Source organism: Anomalospiza imberbis, chromosome 4 (genome assembly GCF_031753505.1).
Source record: "Anomalospiza imberbis isolate Cuckoo-Finch-1a 21T00152 chromosome 4, ASM3175350v1, whole genome shotgun sequence".
In the NCBI taxonomy this organism is placed as follows: Eukaryota; Metazoa; Chordata; class Aves; order Passeriformes; family Viduidae; genus Anomalospiza; species Anomalospiza imberbis.
This window is the reverse complement of record NC_089684.1, coordinates 69222171-69242950: the sequence shown is the minus strand read 5'-3', so window position 1 is coordinate 69242950 and position 20780 is coordinate 69222171. Positions and strand designations below refer to the sequence as shown.

At 39.7% G+C, this 20780-nt stretch overlaps 1 protein-coding gene across 13 annotated transcripts in view; it reads left to right on the top strand.

The window, feature by feature from the left end:
• The window catches only part of CTNNA2 (catenin alpha 2), a 463302-nt gene that overhangs the window by 338614 nt on the left and 103908 nt on the right, over positions 1 to 20780 (top strand). For all 13 annotated transcript variants that reach the window (XM_068189021.1, XM_068189024.1, XM_068189023.1 and 10 more), the window contains one exon: positions 8707 to 8787. In XM_068189021.1, coding sequence (XP_068045122.1) covers positions 8707 to 8787 — 81 coding nt within the window. The remainder of the gene's footprint in view (positions 1 to 8706; positions 8788 to 20780) is intronic.

Sequence of the window (20780 nt, the reverse complement as noted above, 5' to 3'; positions counted from 1 at the left end):
AGTCTTGGCTCCTCCAGCTGCATTCCCTCGTTTCCCCCCCTTATCAGCAAGCTTCAGTTCCAAATTAGGGTGATGTTGCCATATGTCTGTTAGCTGATTAGAGAAATACAGATATAACTGGAGGGGCTTTTTGGTTGTCTTCATTAAGTTGTGGTGTTTCTGTGACCCAGTTCCCTCAGCCTTTCCTTACATGGCATTCCCAGTGCTTGGATCGTCCTCCTGGCCCCTTTTTGGACTTTTTCAGCCTACCCATTTCTCTTCTGCCTGTTTGAAAACATTAAACAATGTTGAGCCTAATATTGACCCCTGAGGATCAATATTGTCCCACTTGTGACAGGCTGCCAGCTTGGAAAGGACCTGGAAGTGTTAAGATCAATGTTGAATCTAAATTATGAAGTGTGTTTCTTTCAGACAGTGGGAAGAAGGTGGATTTTTTTAGGACCTCAAAATATCCCATCCTAGGAGGACAAGAATGTCTTGTGCAGAGGCTTATAAAAAACTCGCCCTTTTAATGCTGTATTTTTTTAATTCTCTGGAAGAAAATCATGCAAATCACACATTTGTCCAAAATACAATCTCCAGCCTGATCCTTAGGAGGGCTGGACACTCATTGCAGCTATTAAATAGGCAGTTTATCTCATGTAAATCACTATTCTTTTAAGAATTAATCATCAAGTAGTTCAAGCTCCCCTCCACTGTCAATGGAGAGAAGCAATCCCCTGTGATGATAAGTACTCTGTATTAAAATAAATATGCAAGACAGATGGGTGCTCTAAAAATGCCTGTCACTATATCTTGAATATAGAAAGAGCTAAAATAACTAGATTTGATTCAGTATTTCAGAATGGTAAAATTAAATGGAGTGGTCCTACCCTGAGCACTATCACTGAAATGATATATATCTGAAATGACAGAGTGTGCAACATTCTAATCTGAATTTGATTAAATGACACACCTCTTACATGATGGCAGGATATTCTTGCCAGGGGGAAGAATTTCTTATTGCTGCATGGCTTTCACCCCTTGTCAAAAAAACCCCTCCAAACAATGCATGTGTTTTATGAGATAAAAAGTCAATGAGATTTGCAAGTTACACAAGCTTTGTCACTTAGGAAGGTCCCACCAGATGCCTTTTCTGAATTTTCAGTGCCTTAGAATGCTGTAAAATCCAGTCTTGGCTAGTAGCTAGAAAAGCAAGAATATGTCCTCACCACAGTGATGTTGGAAACCCTCGTTCAAAAATACACAGAATTACAGAACTATTCAGTGTATTCTCTACAAATGAAAAAAAAAAAATGAAATCACCAAACCCAAACCATTGCTGCCTTCATTTTGAAGAGTGGAAAATGTTCTCCATTTCATGCAGCCTCTAATAATTTTAAATGTAAATTCTTTCTTCAGCCAGTTATTTTTTTTTTTTTTTTTGGGAAGCTTAGTTGCCAGTACGTGATTATGGGTAAATATCAGTCAATAATAGCAGCTGCCACCTGGGAACCAGTATGATCAAGCCCTAATCCTAACTGGTGTTTCAAATCCAACTGCTGCCACTGATGATGTTTCTGGAAATCTTTGGTTATTGCCAAAAGACAGGAAGTAGCTACAAAAGTGAATTATGCAAAACAAGAAAAATAATGACACAAACCAAAGTAAAATACTCCCCTACACACAAATTTTCCCACTTTGGAGAGATTGAAAGAAGAAACTGCACATGGCTGATATTAAACAAACCATTTAATTCACCAATTCACCCCCTGAAGGCATTCAGATATTGTGGGGATGTGGCCTGCATAAAAAAACATACATAAAATATAACAAGAGAATGTTCTTCAACCATTAATGGGTACAATTTTTATTATTTCTTTATTACATACTTAGTTTTAATTATGTACAGACCTAGATAAAACTTGCTTGGACGCAGGCCAGGGATAAGATTTGCACACCCCAGGTACTGATACCGTGTCCAGCTCATGGTTCATTTTAATTTTATTGACTTTATTTACTATCTGAGATTGCAAGGAGGTGGCTTCCCCAGGTTCCTCCATAGTTGTAATTATTCATTCTACCCTGGAACCAGATAGACTCACTGGTCACAAGGTAATTAAACACTGCTGAGAGCAATTGTTTTATTTAGGGAGAACTTATAGCCTGTATCATACATTTATGAGCAGATTATTTAGTGAGTGGCATTCTAGAACTGAGCATTTCTGTGGAAGGAAGGGGCTGTAATTCAGTGTTTTGTTGCAAAGCAGCCGTGTCCTGACCAAGATGGGATTTCTCTGCATCCACAGCGGTGTGGGCAGCGGGAAAGGGGGAATTCTGCCCCTCTGCCCCATCAGGTGAGACCCCTCCACCTGCAGAGCTGACCCAGTACAGGAGGGCGATGCTGGGGCAAGTCCAGAGGAGGCACCAGGATGATCAGAGGGATGGAGCAGCTCTGCTGGGGGAAAAGGCCAAGAGATGGGGGATTGTTCACCCTGGAGAAGACAAAGCTTTGGAGTGACCTCCCTGTGGCCTTCCAGTGCCTGAAGGGAGCCTGCAGGGAAAAAGGAGAGAGAATATTTACAAGTGATGGAGTGACAGGACATTGAGGAATGGCCTCCCTCTGGCAGAGAGCAGGATTAGATCAGATATTAGCATGAAATTGTTCCCTGCGAGGGTGGGCAGGCCCTGGCACAGGGTGCCCAGGGAAGCTGTGGCTGCCCCTGGATCCCTGGAAGTGCCCAAGGCCAGGCTGGACACTGGGACTTGGAGCAGCCCGGGCTGGTGGAAGGTGTCCCTGCCCATGGCAGGGTGAGTGGGATGAGATGGGCTTTAATATCCCTTCCCACCCCCCAAACCATTCTGTCATTCCATTATTTCTGTCTTTTCCTTTCTCTGTGGTGACTCAGCCTTTCTCCTTTGCAACCACATAAACAAAGCTCTAAAGACCTTACTACACAACCTTTTTTGTACAAAATTATATATTTTTTTTTCTTTCTCCTGACAAAATAAATGAATTATTAAGAGCACATGGGAGCGTACAAATTTTAGTTCCCCAGAAGGGGTTTCTATAGCAAAACTGAAGCTGGAAATTGGGTGATGGCAGAATCCCCAGTGCAGTTCCTTAGAATAAATTCTAAAACCAAAATAATTTATATGAATAAAAATACGATAAAATCACTGAACTGAGCACAACAGTAATTCACATTCATACCACACTCCCAAGAGACTTCTTAACACTCAATCTTTCCTTAAACTTATTATTTTAAGAAGTCTTCTTCAGCTCATCTCTAGAGGAACCACACAGATTTTGTTAAACTTATTTTCCTGACCCATCTCCATAGAAAATTGCTAGAATTTTCAACTTCCAGTGAAATTTAGTCTCGACTTCTCCTGAAATATATTGTTTAGCCTTTTCCTGACCCAAAATAAATTGTCTTCTATCAGAAGGGGATTATGTATTGCTATGTTTAAAACTAGATTTCTGCTTAAAAGCACAGATGCAGCCTATGCCTGTTGTTCAAAATATTTTTTCTTTTCGTACTAAGCTTCTCTTCATCACTTTTAAAAGGGCTATTGAACATTGGCATAGTTTTAAAGGAGTGATGTTCAACATTTAAAATAAAATATTAGGACAGATACATTTTTGAGCAGCAATTTACACCTTAATAAAACATTGTGATATTGAAGTTCTGAATAACCTGTAAATAATGGAGCCCTCTACCTAGGGGATGATGAAAATATAAAAATAGATCAGTGTTTGGTAGCTTTTGGGTCAATAGATAATCTTTGCAGCTGTCTCCTGGAGGCTAAATTACTTGAAACAGTAGTGAGGGTGTCTTGGACATGCAACACTTGATGTTTGAGGAGATTGAGCTCTGCCAGATATTTTGGCTTACATCTGAAGCGGCAGAGAAAAAAGAGGAATGTCTGAAAATGGTGGGTCCAAAACATCTTACATAGATTATTGTTATTAATATTGTTACTGTTTAATTGAAACCCTGAGCTTCTAAATTATGAACTTTAAATGAAAATAGTGTTCTCTAACAATCACTCCTTTAGTTGTGGTACACATTGTGGTTTGGTCTGTGACATTACTTTGTAGCCTGCAGCTGCCCCACTTTTTGTGTATTTCTTGGCACTCCATTCCCTTCTCTTACTGGTTACCATTGTCAGCCTTGTTCATTTGGCATTTTTTTATAATAACATGCTCAAAGTATTGGCTTTCTTCTCCAACATCTCTAAGTGATCCTAACTTTTCCATGCAAGGATTTCCATTACAATAACATTTGTCTTTATCATAATGATTTTGCTAGTAGTAATTTAATCTGTTTCATGTGCTGAAATTCGATCTCTGCAATTTCCTTATTATTGGTATCTGGAATTATTAAAAACCAACAACACAGTTCCACTCTGGAGCATCTTCTTCCAAGGTTGAACATATCTCATCTAAAATGCACTGAGTCTCTGGGCTGATTGGCCTGACTGTCCTCATCTTGATTCTGTGATATTCTCTAGGGTTAGAAAAATGTCCTGTTAAGTACCTCATGCTGATCAAAAGAGTTCTGTAATGAGCAAATCGTGGGATGTAAATGTCCTTAATAGTTGTGATACATATTTTGGGAGTTTAATATTTTACTCTAATGGTTTAAAGTGTAAAAAGGAAAAATGGAAGGAGAGGGAAAGGTCTTTGTAAAAAGGAAAACCAGTGCTGTATCTTAGCAGAGATCTTTCTAGCATTCAGCAGATGCTGAAATTTCTCACCATCCCTAAGTGCATTTTGTTATTATTTCATTTCCTAACCAAATGAAGTTGAAATTCCCTATATAAATAAATGCAGTTTTACTTGTAAGACTTTTCAGACTGTACTATAAATGCGTGTGTTCTGTCTTTATTGTTCAGGTAGTACTGTTGACACTGGTTGAGGCTGTAGGCATTTTCTGGAGTAATAGACCAGTCATTACCTTGATTTCTCCCACTTACCAGACATGGATGTGTTGAGAAACTACACAGCTTCTCATGTCAGGTGGCCAATCAGGCTTAAAAACACTTGAATTTTGTATTCAGGGAGCTGGATCTGACATTGAGTGACCTGGGGGGGAACTGCAGCCTTGGGGTAGAAATGCAGTGGAAGATCCTCTCCTGACATGGGGGAGTCTGCAGCCAGCACAGCCCCTGGTCAGAGCCTGTGGGAATTGGCTCATCCTGAACTGAGAATGAATCAGATGGGCAGGGAAAAGCTCTAAGGAAATTAGAATGGAAGCAACTCATACTGAGAAAATATTTGAAAATATCTCGAGTACAAGCAGTATGCAACTGCTGGTAATGGTCACAAGAAATCAGGGACTTGATTAATATAGTCTCCTGTTGCAAAGTTCTCCCATTACACTATGAATAGATGTAATTCTGTCCATAGGAAATTGAATACAGATATTTTGGCATTCAAGGAATTCTGTGCATTTCTCCTCCTTCTCCTTTTAACCCAACGCCAGTAGCAATTTTTACTTCCTTTTCATCCCAAAGTATCTTTCTTCCATTTGCAGAAAAAGATTAACAGAGAAATGGCAAATGGCTGAAAACCAAGCTTCATTTTTTCAGGAAGGAAACCAATAAATTCCTTTCTATCCCTTCTAGGAATGAAGGCCAAAAATTTATCACAGAGCAACAATAAAATAAGAGTATTTAAGGACTTAAATAAATAAACTTTAATAAACTTATATTTTCAGCACAGAGCAGATGGTGTTTGACAGACCTGCCTGAAGCTATGTAACATCACATGCCATGCTAGTTATTTTTCAATAACGTGATTTACTAAACAAATTGCTTTGAAATCATATGGTGAAGAAGGGGGTTTGTATACAGTCTAAAAGGGGGGTTGTATACAGGCCATTTTATAAGTAACAGGTGAAGGTCAGTTAAAATTCCTGGATAAGTAAAAATGGAGCAGAATGGGAGACTTCAGTATTTGTGTGAGTTAATAAAACACTGCCATTGAGAGAGCTCAACTGGATCTCTTGTTTTGGTTTAGTTTTCCAGCACATCCCATTCATCCTCTCAGGCAGCACTGAGGCACAATGTGGGCAATTGCACGCAGCAATGTGGAACAGGCTTTGCTCTGCTTTGGAGGGACAAGGGACCGGCCAGATGGATATGGACAGTTTGTGTTGTGTGGCCTAAGGGTCACAGAAGGGTTCCCAGTTGTTTTGTGCTTCACAATAGGATGTACCTCAAGGGCCACGGTTTATATAAACACTGTTTGTTTAAAACTGGAGTCAAAAAGTTACCGGATGGATTTGAAGGGAGGCTTAGGAGGGGTGCTGGATTTAGGATGCCATGGGCCTGCTCGCAGCGAGAGTTTCCACCTATGAGACATACCCAGATGAGGAACCTAAATTACAAACTGTGAGGTCACTCTCAAAATTTCTACTTTTTTTTTTTTTCCAATGGCCAGGAGCCTTTTCCTCTAAACGGTGCAGTTTATCAAATGCTTAATTTATTTAGTGTCAGTGTATCCCGTAACGGACTGCCCTGGAAGGATTCCCAAGTTCCTGCTCAAGGACAACTTTCTGACCCCCTAAATGGGTGCCAAGCATTAATTGCTTGACCTCACCATGTTGGTGGTGAATACTAAATACATCTGCCCTGCCTGAGAGCAGTGAAGAGGAATTGTGAGCCACTTGTTTTATTTGAGACCTGTAAAATACCATCCCTGTGTAGTCGTAAGTGTCTTGGTGTTTGCTCTTTGATTATTCACATTGTGTTAATACTCACAGTAATTTTAGTGTGTCTAGCAAATTATTCCCCGATTTTATTAAAAATAAGGAAAGAAAAAGTGCCAAACAAATATTATCTTTGCCCTAAAAAAAAAAAAAAAGTCTTAGAATGTCTTCTGTGGTTGTGGATCTTTCTAAGCCAGTCCATTAAAGCTTAAATAATGAGAAGGAAGAGAAGAATTTAACGAATATTAGATAAATTGAATTATTTGACTGGGAAAATAAAGCATCCAGAACATGAATGTCACCAAGGAAACCTGGTTCAGCAACCGCACAGCACACAGCTGGAGTAATTTTCTTTTTTTCTAAGTTTTCTTAGACTATAACTCTGTAGTCTAACAAACTAGAACCTGGCTGAGACTGGCTCATCTGGCAGTCCCTGCTGTACCATTCCAGCAGTCAGGAGAGGCTTGCTGAACCAAACTTTTCTGCCTCAGCTTTATTGTGAAAGTTCAGCTTGAAAAACAGCCTCGATTGTGTGCACATATGACACCTGCTGTCCTGAACAAAATACCAGGGGCTGAATTTGGGACATCTAAACCCAAAAGCCTGTGCTGACATTGCTCAGGCTAAAGAGATGTGGCTCTTCAGCTGGGGACCAGAAGAACTGAGTCAAAAGGATGAACACAAGAAAAGTGAGATAAAAATATCAGCGGGTGACACAGATGCCTCCTCTTGTGTGATAGCAAATGCTTTCTCTGTTTTCTGGTGTCAATTTGTGTGATTAATTCCAGAATTTGTAATAGATCCTTTTCAGAAAGCTAAGAGGTAAATTTATGTTTTGTATTAAATTCTGGTGGCACTTGATATTGTTATGTTTGAATTTCTAAATAAAAAAAGGAGATGGGTTTTACAGATTTTTAAATGATCATAAAAGCTTTGGCCTCGTGTCATAATTAGAATTACAGGCAATAACAGAAAGCAGGCGTTCTCTGGAATGAATGCCTAAAGCAAAGACTGGAACAGAGGCCTCTTGCCAATGTAGGGCTGATAACAGTGCTGTACATGTGAGAGGGTATCATTAAAAGGGTGTCTTTAATCCCCATCCCACCCCAAAAGTGACTTCTCAATAGCTCCCAGAAACGTGTGCTATTAGGCTCAGCTGGAGAGAGAAAATCGCTCTTAATCATATGCAAGGAACAATTCTAAATAGAAGCATTTGAAAACAGCCTTGGGAAGGAAAGAGTACTGCCAGAAAGAATGGAAGATCATTTTGAATCTTGATGAAAAGCTTTCAAACAGAGTTCAATGTGCAAAAGATGTGACAAATCTTTAGAGAAGTAGTTTTCTCTTAAGAGAAAGGTAATACAGCTAACAAAGTCACTTAATGCTTTTTGTGCCATTGAACCTGAAAACCTTATTTTCCCCCCATTGGTTATGAGGCACAAAAGGCTTTTTTCCCCCTTTTTAATCTTCGTGAGGAGTTTTGCTTTGAGACTTCCTGCAGGAAAGTGTTTTAAGTGGAATTCTTCTTTATACTGAACCTAATGTCTGCCAATATGATTCCTGTTACAGGCATAGGGACCATTTTCCTTCTGTCCTCAAGCTGTGTTGCTGCTTATTATCATGTTTAACATTCCCAGTGCTTGGCAGGATGGAGATTAGAAACTCTTAATATTCATTTTATAGTGAAAGGTCTTGCCAGATTTTTTTGAGTATTAGCTATAATATATGCACATAATTTATTGGTGGAAAAGTTCTGAACTCTCCGGTGAGTCACCTTAATCTTTGTTCTTATCAGTTTTGGATTTTTCTAAAATAATCTTCTGTGCCTCCTGCACATAAACACGTTGAAAACATTACTTTGGAAATAACAACTTGATGGTAGCAAACTTGATGGTAGCAAACAAAAACTCTGCAATCATTTCCTTTGATGAATCCTTACTAATTTTTTTAAAAGTTTACATTGCCTAGAGGATTTTTCTCTAACTCTAAAATTTTGGGTTTTTAACAGACTGGAAGGAAGGAGAAGGGAGACCCACTCAACATTGCCATTGACAAGATGACCAAGAAGACACGAGACCTTCGGAGACAGGTGAGCCCTGCCTTTGATAATGTTTCCTGATTTTCCAAGGAAATCATTGCTTTCCAACTTCAGACTGGTTTTGCCACACGAGGAGGTGTAAAGGATTGGTGTCCTCATTTAGATATGGCCTTACATTGCACATGACATTAAGCAAAGTAGCAGCATTTCCTGTGACAAAAAAAAAAAAAAAATGGGAGAAGGAAATGCATTCCAAGTGCAACCCCCAATGGTCTTTCCATGTGGGAGGGGAGGCAGATTGTCCAGACCTTCCCTGCCTTGGCAGCTCAAAAACCTCAGTCATAAAAACACTGGCATATGTGCTTATTTGTGTTTTATTTGAATACTCTCACTGGAGTAACAGGAAAGATGAGCAGAATATGAAAAGGAAAAATTAAGAGTAAAATATATTCAAAGAGAACTTCCAAGGTACTGTATTAAAGAAAGATCCTGTGAAGATACAGAAAGTCATAATAAATAACAATTTTGCCAGAGAGGTGGATGTCCCATCCCTGCAAACACTCAAGGCCAGGTTGGATGGATCTGAGCAACCTGATCTCGTTGAGGATGGCCCTGCCCGTGGCACAGGGAAGTGAACCAGAAAATCGTTAAATGCCCCTTCTAACCCAAACTATCCTATGATTTTATGAATAACTGCAAAACCTAGTTTAAACAATAAATTTTGGCTTTTTTCTAGTACATTTATCATTGTGTCTTGTGATAAGAAAGAAAGATTAATTCAGAAACCTTGAGATGGAAAAGAAGTGAAAGGAGATTGGCAACCAAAAGGGAGAAGTTTCTGTTTACAACTTCAAGTTAAGGCAGAACAGATTGCCTCTTTTTAGCTCTTTTTTCTCCATTAGAGATGATCCCAGTTCTGCATTTTTTGTACAAATATAATAATAATAATAATAATAATAATAATAATAATAATAATAATAATAATAATAATAATGAAAATTCTACCCGGCCTCTGTGAAAATGATCCCAAATCCAGAAAACTGCCAAACCAAGTAAAGATCTAAATGTATCTTCAGGCCCCTATTTGCAGCACGATTGTTTCGGAAAGAGTGGCCCCTGTAGGCATTTTGAAACCAGTGCTCTGCACTGCTAAAACTCAGCTCATTTCAGCTCTTCCTTCTTAACCTTTAGCAGACGTGTTTGAAGATCTTCTCAGAGCTTATTTTGCCAAATAACAAACCCATTGCAGTGGACCTACAGACAATATGAATCACTGAGGCTCCTCTATAAAGCCTGGCATCACATCTGCTGCTCAGCTAATGACAGAAGAGAGATCTCTGCTGTTCTGACCTCCAAATTTGTGGGATCCTCGGCTCTGCAGTGGAGCTGGGACCATGTGTTGCCTCCCACCTCTGTTCTCACTGCTTCAAGGAAGTAGCAGACTAACACATGAGTGAGTTCTGTGTGAGGCTCTCAGCAGTTGCCTGAATTACTCATCCCTAAAGCCAAATTTACTTTGAAACGTGCTATGAAAATGGCACCTGTCTTAATAAGATGTGTGCTTTTCATGTGTATTCACCCTTGTGCAGTGTTCAGCCTCAGAGAGGCTGGAACTCTGGATGTGGGTAAAGTGAAGCACAGATATTGTATTTTCCTGCTTGGATATGAAGCTTTTAGTACAGTTTCTGATCTTTATGGAAGTTAATCACGTAGGTATAATGTTTATTAAATTGTGGCAGTTGCTAGTAAGCTAATCAAGATTAAATCATAATTGTGCTGGGTTTTGCACAAACGTAGAGCAAGATGGAGTCTGCTTTCAACAATGTGCATTCTGACTGTAAATCATAATCCTTCAGAATCATGATCAGTGTTCTGCTTCTCACATTAATATAATCAGCAGAGTACCTGTGTGTGGCTGCCCAGACCTGCCTGCTAAATTCCAGAGTGTGAGGGTGTCACTGTGGGCTTGGTTTGATGGCTGGGGAGAGAGGCCTGAGGTTACAGAGTCCCACTGTTTCAGTCTTTGTATTCTGGGAAAAATCATTGGAGAGACAACCAGCTTTGAATATCATCATGCCTTTTGTCTTAATGAAACCCTTTTCAAGCTTGCTTTTCAGACTTTGGATGTTTAATGTTAACACCATAAAACTAAATAACCTACAGAGGCGTTTTGGTGATGGAAAATACAAATATAGATAAATAGATAGATTTTTTTGTTTCCAATTGGTAGTCAGGCTTCCTTGCAAGTCCTCAGTATTGACTCATCTAAGACTGATTTTTCATTTTCTCCCCAGGTCACTTAGCTCTTTATTTCTGAGATTTGATTTCATCATCTGCATAACATGTAGACATGGGAAATGATTGTGGATGGAACACACGGTGCTAAAATTCCGCCTCACAATTCACAGTCACTTCAATATTTCTTATTCTGATGGAATTACCTCTTTTAAACTTATCATTTCAACTCTCCTGGGAATTGGGAAACTATTTTGGACATCTAATTATATGTCTTACTAAAAACTGCCAGCAAGAACGTGAAGCTAAGTCAGACTGAGCAAGTTCTTGGAAGCAGACACACCTCACCAGCCCATGGCTTACAGCTGCCATTCCTCTCTGGATTTTCATGGAATCACAGGGTGGTTTGGGTTGGAAGGGACCCTACCCTAATACCCATCTCTATCCAACACTCTTCCATGGGCAGGGACACCTTCCACTGTCCCAGATTGCTCCAAGCCTTGTCCAGCCAGGCCTTGGGTGCTTCCAGGGATTCAGAGGCAGCCACAGCTTCTCTGGGCACCCTGTGCCAGGGCCTCACCACCCTCACAGGGAACAATTCCTTCCTAAAATCTGACCCAGGCTCTTTGGTACAATTTAAACAAGGAGCTACTGGAGAAGGTCCAGCAGAGGCCACAAGGATGGTGAAGGGTCTGGAGCATCCCCCTCATGAGGAGATAGTGTAGAAATTGGGCTTGTTTAGTCTGGAAAAGAGAAGAGGGATCTCATCAATCCATATAAATATCTCCAAGGCAGGGATCACAGGATGGTGCCAGACTCTTTCCAGTGGTGCCCAGCGACACGACAAGGACTAAAGGCAGCAAACTAAAACACAAGAAGTTCCACCTCAACATGAGGAAGAACTTCTTTATGTTGAGGGTGGCAGAGCACTGGAACAGCTGCCCAGGCAGGCCGTGGGGTCTCCCTCTCTGGAGACATTCCAAACCCACCTGGACACGTTCCTGTGTCACCCGCTGCAGGTGACACTGCCTTGACAGGGGGTTGGACTGGATGACCTCCAGAGGTCCCTTCCAACCCTAAAATTTCTGTGATTCTGTAACCCTGCCCACTGGCAATTTAAAGCCATTCCTGCTGTCCTGTCACTCCATGCCCTTTCCAAAAGTCCTGTCCAGTTCTCTTGTAGCGCCTTTAGGCACTGGAAGGTGCTAGAAGATGTGGATGCCTTCTCTTTTCCAGGCTGAATCAGCCTTTCATTTTGAACAAGCTGGAGAAAGAACTGGATCTGATAAGAAGTTGTGCCAGCTGGCAAGATTGGGGATCTCTTTTTCCCACTAGTATGCACGCCTGTAGTTAAAACAAAAAACAAAACAAAAAAAAACCCAAAAAAAAGAAAGACAAAACCCAAAAGGTGACAAAGGCATCTTTCCCTGTATGGTACAGCAAGCCAGGCCAGCAGTGGGTGCTGGTCGATTCCAATTCTTTTGTTAGTTTTTCCTCCATAGGAGGAAAGAGAAACACCAACCCAAGAGTTCAAATGCTGCAGGTAACCCCAGAGCAGCAGGCACACCTGACATTTCGAGCCTCGCAGCTCTGGGGTGACTGTGAGAGAGAGAAAGAGGCAGGCAGGACACACCAGAGGGTTTGGTCACAGCACCTGGAGGTGCAGCTCAGCCTGGAGCTGTGTGAGCAGAGCAGAGCAGCTGGGCTGTCACCAGCACTGCTGGGCTGTCACCAGCCCTGCTGGGCTGTCACCAGCACTGCTGGGCTGTCACCAGCACTGCTGGGCTGTCACCAGCACTGCTGTCCCACCTGCTGGCCCTGCTGCCACCCCCTGTGTCCTGTTCCAGCTGATAGCTGAGCTGCTTCGTTCCGCACGAGCCTCTCGAGGTGGAATCACCAAAACCATTTGTTTTGCCTCAAATGCCACCCATCTGTGCTGCCATTACAGCAGCCTGCCTGCATTATTTCATTTTTACCCATTCAAGGCTCCTGTGCCTCCAAGTGGAAGGGATTGGAGAGAAATAAGATTTCTTTTTCACCACCAGGTCTCAGTTTGTACTGGAAATTATGCTTTCATATAGCTGTTAAGGTGTATTCATCCAACTCCTACAGACTGAGGTTTATGTTATTACTAAAGCTGCTTACAAATACTGCATGAAATAAATTCTCCACAGAAAATGATCATTGTCTTAAAAACTGGAAAACTTCCAGAAATTATCCAGAAATTTAAATTTTAAAATAATAATAATAAAAAAAAAATGTATAAAAAAGAAGAAGCCTGAGAGTGTTGAAAAGTCTAGTGTGGATTTTTTCCAGTAGTTTCCAGTTTTCATTTTGAAAGTTATTAATTTATTTTTAGCTTAGCATTTCAAATACAAATATTTACATATGAATAATTATTAAAAATTAAACCCTCATTTTTACAATTGACAAGGAGATTTTCCTTTGTTTCAAAGAATTTTGCTAGCTTTTAAATTTTCATATTTCATCTGAAAGTAGAAAAAAGAAAAAAAAAATTAAAATACTGTATTTTTCTTAATGTGAGATTTCTGCTTCTCCTTGCAGTTTGAGGCAACAAAACTTCATTAAAATATATATATTAATAGAAACTGTGGAGTAGAAGGTCCTGAAATATCTGCATTACCAGTTGCATTTTGCTAAATACTTTTGAACATTTAGTTCTGACATCCTGGGCTTTCACTGGAATGGAATGGATGCCTAATAGATATTATCTTACTGTTAGAAATCTAAGTTTGGGTGTGCAAAATGCAAACATATTTGGGTGTATCAAAATGCAATTTTTGCCACCTGATTATATTTTTGTGGCTTTTATGTGCTGTGTGGTAGACTCCAGCTCAACCTTTTGGATGGGTACACAAAAAGCAGAAAAATATGACCATTCTATTAGTAGCTACATACAGGTAGTAGCTGAGGTGGTGATTTTGAATATGGAAAAAAAGAATTCTTCACACCACTGTGAGGCAAAACATTCCACTTCAGCGCTTCTTTTTATCAAAAATGTCCTCTCCTCAGATTGTCTTTTCCAGACAGCATCCTACAAACCTCTGAGGAATCCATATTTTGTAGACATAGGACTGAAAACCAAAATTGTGAACACCTGAATTAATAAAATTCTGCTTTTTTCAGCGTAAAAAGTCTGTTTAGGGCTTTCTACAGCAATAATCTCAGGTCCTCGGTTCTCATGTTTCCTCTCATTTTCTGTCCCCTGTCATTCTCCCTGCTCATTCCTCATTACCTGAGGCTGATTTGTTACTCCAGGTGAAATGCAGAGGGTGATGGGCTGCTTTTGGCTCCTGCTCAGCTGGTACCTGTGTGGGTACTCTGGCCAGCCAGCTTCTGACTTCACATAACAGAGTTCCCTCCCCAGGACACTGATTTGGGTCTCTCTTCTCCTACACAGACAGTTTTCCTTCCAACTCCAGCTATTCACCATCTTTAAGATATTTTCTCTCTGTCAGATGGTTTTAAAATTGGCCAACTGATTGATATGTGTTTGAAAAAAAAAAAAAAAAAAAAGAACCAACAGGGCAGATTTACTGCTATGAGCATCATTCCCCCAGAACACCAGTCCAGAGTATGGTTCTGTTCTCCTCTGCTATCTGCAACGGCAGTAACATTGGTATTGTATAACCATAGCAGGTTACTATTCTTAAATAAACCCTGCATGTGATTTCCACAGTGCCACAGAGCTTGTTTTCCTATATCATTTCCCAAAAATGGCTTTCAGGTGTATCTGGGGTTTGTCCTTGTTACTGGTGATGTAATGAGAGCTCCTTGGTAGGCTGAAAGCTGTAAGATAGGTTTTTCCAAGATTTCTGCATTGGTTTAGGTGAGTTTTCCCTCTTTCTGATGGGTTAGGACTTTGATAGCTTCTTTTCAATGTCTGCTTTTTCTAATAGCCACTATCAGTGTCCAAGGAATGGGGACACACTTTGGGGTACTCAGGATCAGGTTTGGCCATTTAGGCATGAACTAATATTAATAGTGACCATGCTGTGGTGTCTTTCTACCAGGCACACATTCTGCAGAAGCCAAAATTAAAAAAAAAAAAAAAAAAATCCAGGTCATATTTGCCCTTTTTATACCTGCAGTCAATTCTTTATGTATAATGCAGTAAGTACATCCTTTCACATGACCCTTATCTATATTTGATCAGTCATTTGCATTCCCCTGTGCTAAGATGGGCTCTTGCAAATTCCTTTGTAAGACACTTGGTGGACTCTGGGCATGATTTTCATCAGCCTGTTATCAGCCATATTCTCTAACATCCCTCCCTTCAATAATTATACTATATTTTAGCCACAGAATATCCTGAGTTTGAAGGCACTCACAATGGTCATTAAATCCTTGGTAGTACTGTTTCAGTAGCTGTATTAGGCTGCAAGTCAAGCTTGCAAAAGCCTAAACTTTGATGAGACAAATACTTCCTGTAATTTGGTTGTGCAAATTGGGTAAAAAACAAAAGAGCTTGGAGACAACATCTTGACCATACTCAGTTTTTATCAACTTCACAGGTCTCTGACAGGACTTGCAATTTGCTGTCCTTTGTTTAATATGGGTTATACCAGTTGGAACTAGATCTCGGGCTTATTTATCATCTCTCTGTGTTCCTTGAGCAGCAGTGTCTTAGTTTACTCTTTCTGTTACTCACTTCCACGTAGATTGTGTTGCTGTTTATGAATGCTATTTAGGGTAAAAAAAAAAAAAAAAAAAAGTTTAGCACTTTGAAGCCTGCCAAAAATTGGTGTAGACTCTAGAAGGACTCTCAGAATAAAAATCATGAATATTAACTCATGGGATTAGACTGACAGGACACCTAAAACTGAAAGAATGTGTTCTGTTGGAACAGATTTTATCACAGCTAACCCATACAATGTCAATTATATTATGGATAGACACTTATATAAGTTTTCAGTCTGTGGGCTTAAATCTCTCTACTCAAAGATATGCATAGGTTACTTCTTCACAGAACATAAGTGGTTTGAGGAAAACACAGGACTTCCTCCAAAGGAGGAAATCTTATCATCATGTTATTGCAGCACAGCTGCAGTCTCACACCCAGACCAGATGACTTGCAAATGCTGTAGGGAGGGCCAGCAGCACCTAGAAATTAAATCTTGGTGCTCTAGATCACGATAAACTGACTTAATTTTTTTGTTTATCCTCTCTTTACTGTGGTCTGTGAGGATAAGCAAGCTTACTGCCCAGTTTTAGAAGAATAATCTGAAGCACAGAAAATAAAGTTGCTTCTGAAGGTGAAGCTGCCTCACTTGAGGTATTCTGTGTTGTACCAGCATTAGTAGGTTCACAGCATCTGAATATTAAGATATAAGCCCAAGGGAAGCATAAGGGCTCAAAAGGCAAAAAACAAATCTTTAGTGGAAAACAGTGAACCCAATTCTAATCAAACTTAATATACATTAAATAACAAACTCCTTTCAGCTTCCCAAAGACAATGAAGAGCACATCCAAAGAAATAAAAAACTCTTACTTGAGGGGGAAGAGGAAAGAGAGAGCTCTGAACATTCACACCAGCTGATGTCAGTTATAGAAATCAGGTGGTGATGTAAAGAAGTGGGTTTCCTTCAGCCTCCCTTACATACACTGGAGAGTTCATCTCTGGAGGGCGACTTGGGGTTTCCAGGCTGTGTTTTGTATAAGCTCTTTATACAAAGGGAGTCATGACCGATCTGATTTCTAATTTAGGCACCCTAAAGGTAGGTTTGTGTGAGAAGTCTTTTGGCTTTCCAGCTGTCCACTAGAGCCAGTTGACAGTGCAGCAATCAGTGCATTTCTGGGGAGGGCTGAGGAAGTGTGTTCTCCTTCTCTGATGTGCCCTTTGTTGCAAACAAGAGGGCATTGGGTAAGGTTAGAAATCCTGAAGGGGGCTTTTATTAAATCCAAGATCTGTATAATTTAAATAAGGGAAGAAAACAGAGAATGAAAGGGCCACAGACCTTCCCTAGCTCACATAGCACAGTGAGAGTTTGTAAGAGTTGCTACACTGTTCTGAAGATGCAAAACTTCATGCAAGTGTGAAGTAGTACAGAATACCCAAGGAGGTTGTAACTTAAGAATTTAGTCTTGCAGGAATGTTTATTAAGATTTATTTTGCAAAGGCAGAGTCGAAGCAAGGTCACACTTAAAACAGATGATCCACAGGAGTCTGTGCTGTATTACCAAGGAGGAGTTTTTGGCTGTTTCCAAGGGGAAGTGCAGTGTTATTACTGAGATTGCCCCATTCTGTTGCACAAAAATACATCTTGACAAAATGCTGGCATTTTTTAAAGGGAGCCGGCCACAAATCAATCTAAAACTCTTTGAACCTAAGGCCACCTGTGGCATCAGCTCTTGCTTGTGAGAAACTCAGCACCTTTTGTTGTTGCTTAATAGGTTTGATTTTTGCCTGCGGTGACTCCAGTGCTCTTGAATAAGGAAATCTGGAAGCTGGCTTCCTAAAAGCAGACTATCAAATGCTAATACAGATTTATTTCTGTGCCAGGGCTACATGTTTATGCCTTGTATTCTATTTAATATGGGTGCACTGCATTGTGTGTAGTTCTTTTCTAGCCTTGTAGTTGTTTTCTAGGTACAAAGGTGTTAGGCTGGACTCTGGTGTGATACTGGCTTAGAAGGCAGAGGTAGCAATGCTCCACTTGATGAAGTCCTCTGCTCTTCCAGCTTCCACTGAATTTATGAATATTATGTGAATGTCACCAACATGGTCTGAAAGAGCTGTGAGCCTCTGGCATGCTGATCAATACTTACACTTTTTGTCTGCTCCCATTGGGTAGAATAACTGGTGTATTTACTTCAGGAAAGGACTTATGGTAAAATTTCCAAACATCTGATCGAAAGAATTAGGGAAAATGCACTGTTATTTGAAGTACAATCAGTAAGGATTTTGATTTGAACTTCTTTGAATGCACAAGTCTTTGTCTCCCTCAAAATGCATTTCTAGGTGTTCATCACTGTGACATTGAGGCTTTTATGGTGCTCTGAAGTGTTTCAGGGGAAGTGGAGAGTGCTTTAATACTGCTGATTTACTCTTTCAGGTCTGCAGTAATTTCCTTACTGCCTAATTATAAGGCTTGGTTTAATTTACTCTACACATAATGTTTACTGATGCACATATGGTGCCATATTTCAGGAAACTATGCCCATATCAGGTAGTTTTGGGTAAGGCTGCAGTGTGTAACACTTTCATCAAACAAAGGAAATTTTGAGCTGCAACATAATATTCATGATGGATTATTTTTTTCTGGCACAAGCCACTGTGTAGTAACCATGGCTGCTTTTGCTTTTTGAAATAGGGACCTGATTTTATCTTTCTTTTTCTTAACCAAAGTCACTTTAAGTGAGCAGAGGGTTGGCCTTTCAAAGTGCCTTGAGAAGAATTAGGAGGCAAAACTCAGTGACAGCTCTATTGCATTGGAAGAGATTACTGCACATAATTTGTGTATTATTCCTCAAATACTGAGCTGTAAAACCTCGGATATTTCAACAAATCTTCGTGTTTAAAGATGCCTACCTCTCTAATCACTGCAGAGGAATAAGTGTGGAGTTTTTAAAAATCTTTTTGATAAAAAAACACTGTAAATGCGGGAGAAGCTTAATGGAAGTGTATAAAGTTGCTACATTATAAATAAAAATACCCACAAACTAGACCAAAAAAGAGGCAAAAAGCCCACCAGAAATGTATTTCAAGAGACTTCTGTTGATAATAGTTTTACATAAAGAAGCTTTCACTGTTCTGGAGTATCTATCATCTTGAGAATGACCTGTAGTCACATCAGCTAAAGGCACTTATAGAAGTTTGGATTCATAACAATAGCTTCAAATGTTAGTGCAGTGGCATGAGGTAGGGAGCACTATAAACGTGGAGAAAAAAATAATCCTTTTCCAAAGACTTCTCTAATTCCATCCTTCTAATGGCTTTATGAGCAGTGCCAAAGTACATAGAGTTTAATTGCCAAATGGGATTTCAACATTACATTTGTTTCTTAATTGACATTAATTTTGTTCACTAACTCTATTTCTAAGTGTTATGAAATATCTTTAATGTTATGTTCTACTTGTAATTAAGCAACCAGATACAAAAGGTTTGTTTCCAATTCTTACTGTGTAAAAATTACTGCAAAGGAGAAGAAAACAAAGTATAAGTGAAACGAGAAAAAAGACAACAAAAACCCCAACAAAACAAACCCAACAACAAAACCCAGACTGATCCCACTGCTGTGAGAGCTTTTTGAAAGGCATGGGTAATAACTGATAGTATCAGATATCAATCATCTCTGTGCATGGGGCAGGATCTGCTGGTGACTTTGAGTGACTCTTGGACAGGATGACGAGAAATCCATTTTTGCAGCACACAATCAATTTTTAATCTCGTTTTAGCCATTGTCTGGCACTTCAACAGACAGATCTACCCAAGAGCTGTCATCAGCTTCCACTGGGCTCAGTCTCTAGGTCTTGGAGAAGCTGAAGACTATTTGCTATGCCAGGCTGTTCATGCAGCTGGGTTAGGTGGGACTGCAAGTGGGACACATGTGACATTTATTGTAATAAACCTGTAGGGCTTATGGGATCTGACTGCTCACAGTGAGGATAACTTCACTAAGAGTTTTTGTAGATTTCCTTCCCATCTTGACCAAATAGCTATTTCATCTCCCCATACCAGCTTTTCCCCTTTTATTTTATTTATTTATTTATTTATTTATCCCCATTTACTTTTCCCCTTTTATTTATTTACTGTATTTGATTTAAAAAACCCATAAAGCTGCAAAGCTCTGCTTGATTTAAGTATCATTTCAACAGGGCCTGAGACAGTAAATGAAGCTACACAATAGATTGTGGTTTTTAGTTTAATCTTAGCATTTTTAATCCATTATCTCTATTCTTTCTCTTTATCCTCTTCCTTGTCCCACCACTTTTACATCAGACTCTTTAGGTTTGCAGTTTTGGTGACATTTTTGACACTTTTCAGACCTCTTCAGTTTTCACAAGGTTATTTTTCAAAGTCTTATCCCTTTTTTTTCTCTGCTGGGACCACCTATAGTTTTTTTCCCTTCTTTGTTCCTACATGAAATTTCCTATTCTGCAATTTCATCCTCCCACATTCACTTTATCACAATTCTACCCTCTCAGGTCATACAGAATGCAAAAGTTAATCACTGTCTTTTCACTTCTGGGTTATTTTGACTTTCCAAATGCTTTTCACTGTCTGCTCAGCTCCTACCTGTATTTCCGCTTTTCCCACATTTTTGATGGGAATCTCTGTATACTGCCCTCTACCTGTTAATCCCCTGTATAATTCTTTATTTTTAGATATAATAAATATTTAATAGAATCCCAGCACTGCCATCGGAGTTGGGTCTTTTTTGTTCTATCCAGACATGGAAGACAGAGTTCATACCCTGATAATCCTCACATGTTTGGGGGGTGTGTGGTTATCATTTCCCCAAACATATAATTTTTTTCTCTGCTTTTATGTAACTGCACTAATACTGCTAGCAAGCCTGAGGCTTCTCTCACTGAAAAATGTTTTTTTGAAAAGGCAGTCGAAAATTTTTCTGTCATGAAAATTGATAAGCCACCCACCTTAGGCCCTAAAAAAACCCCAGCAAACAAACACACAAATTTAAATCAATGGGGATTAAGTACCTTAGCACTTGGTGACTGGGTTCTTCCATGCTTCAGGCCATGAACCATTTTGAGGAATCCATTGTAGCGGTCTATGACTAGGAGGAATGTTCTTTGTGTGTGTTTCTTATACTCTTCCAAATTTG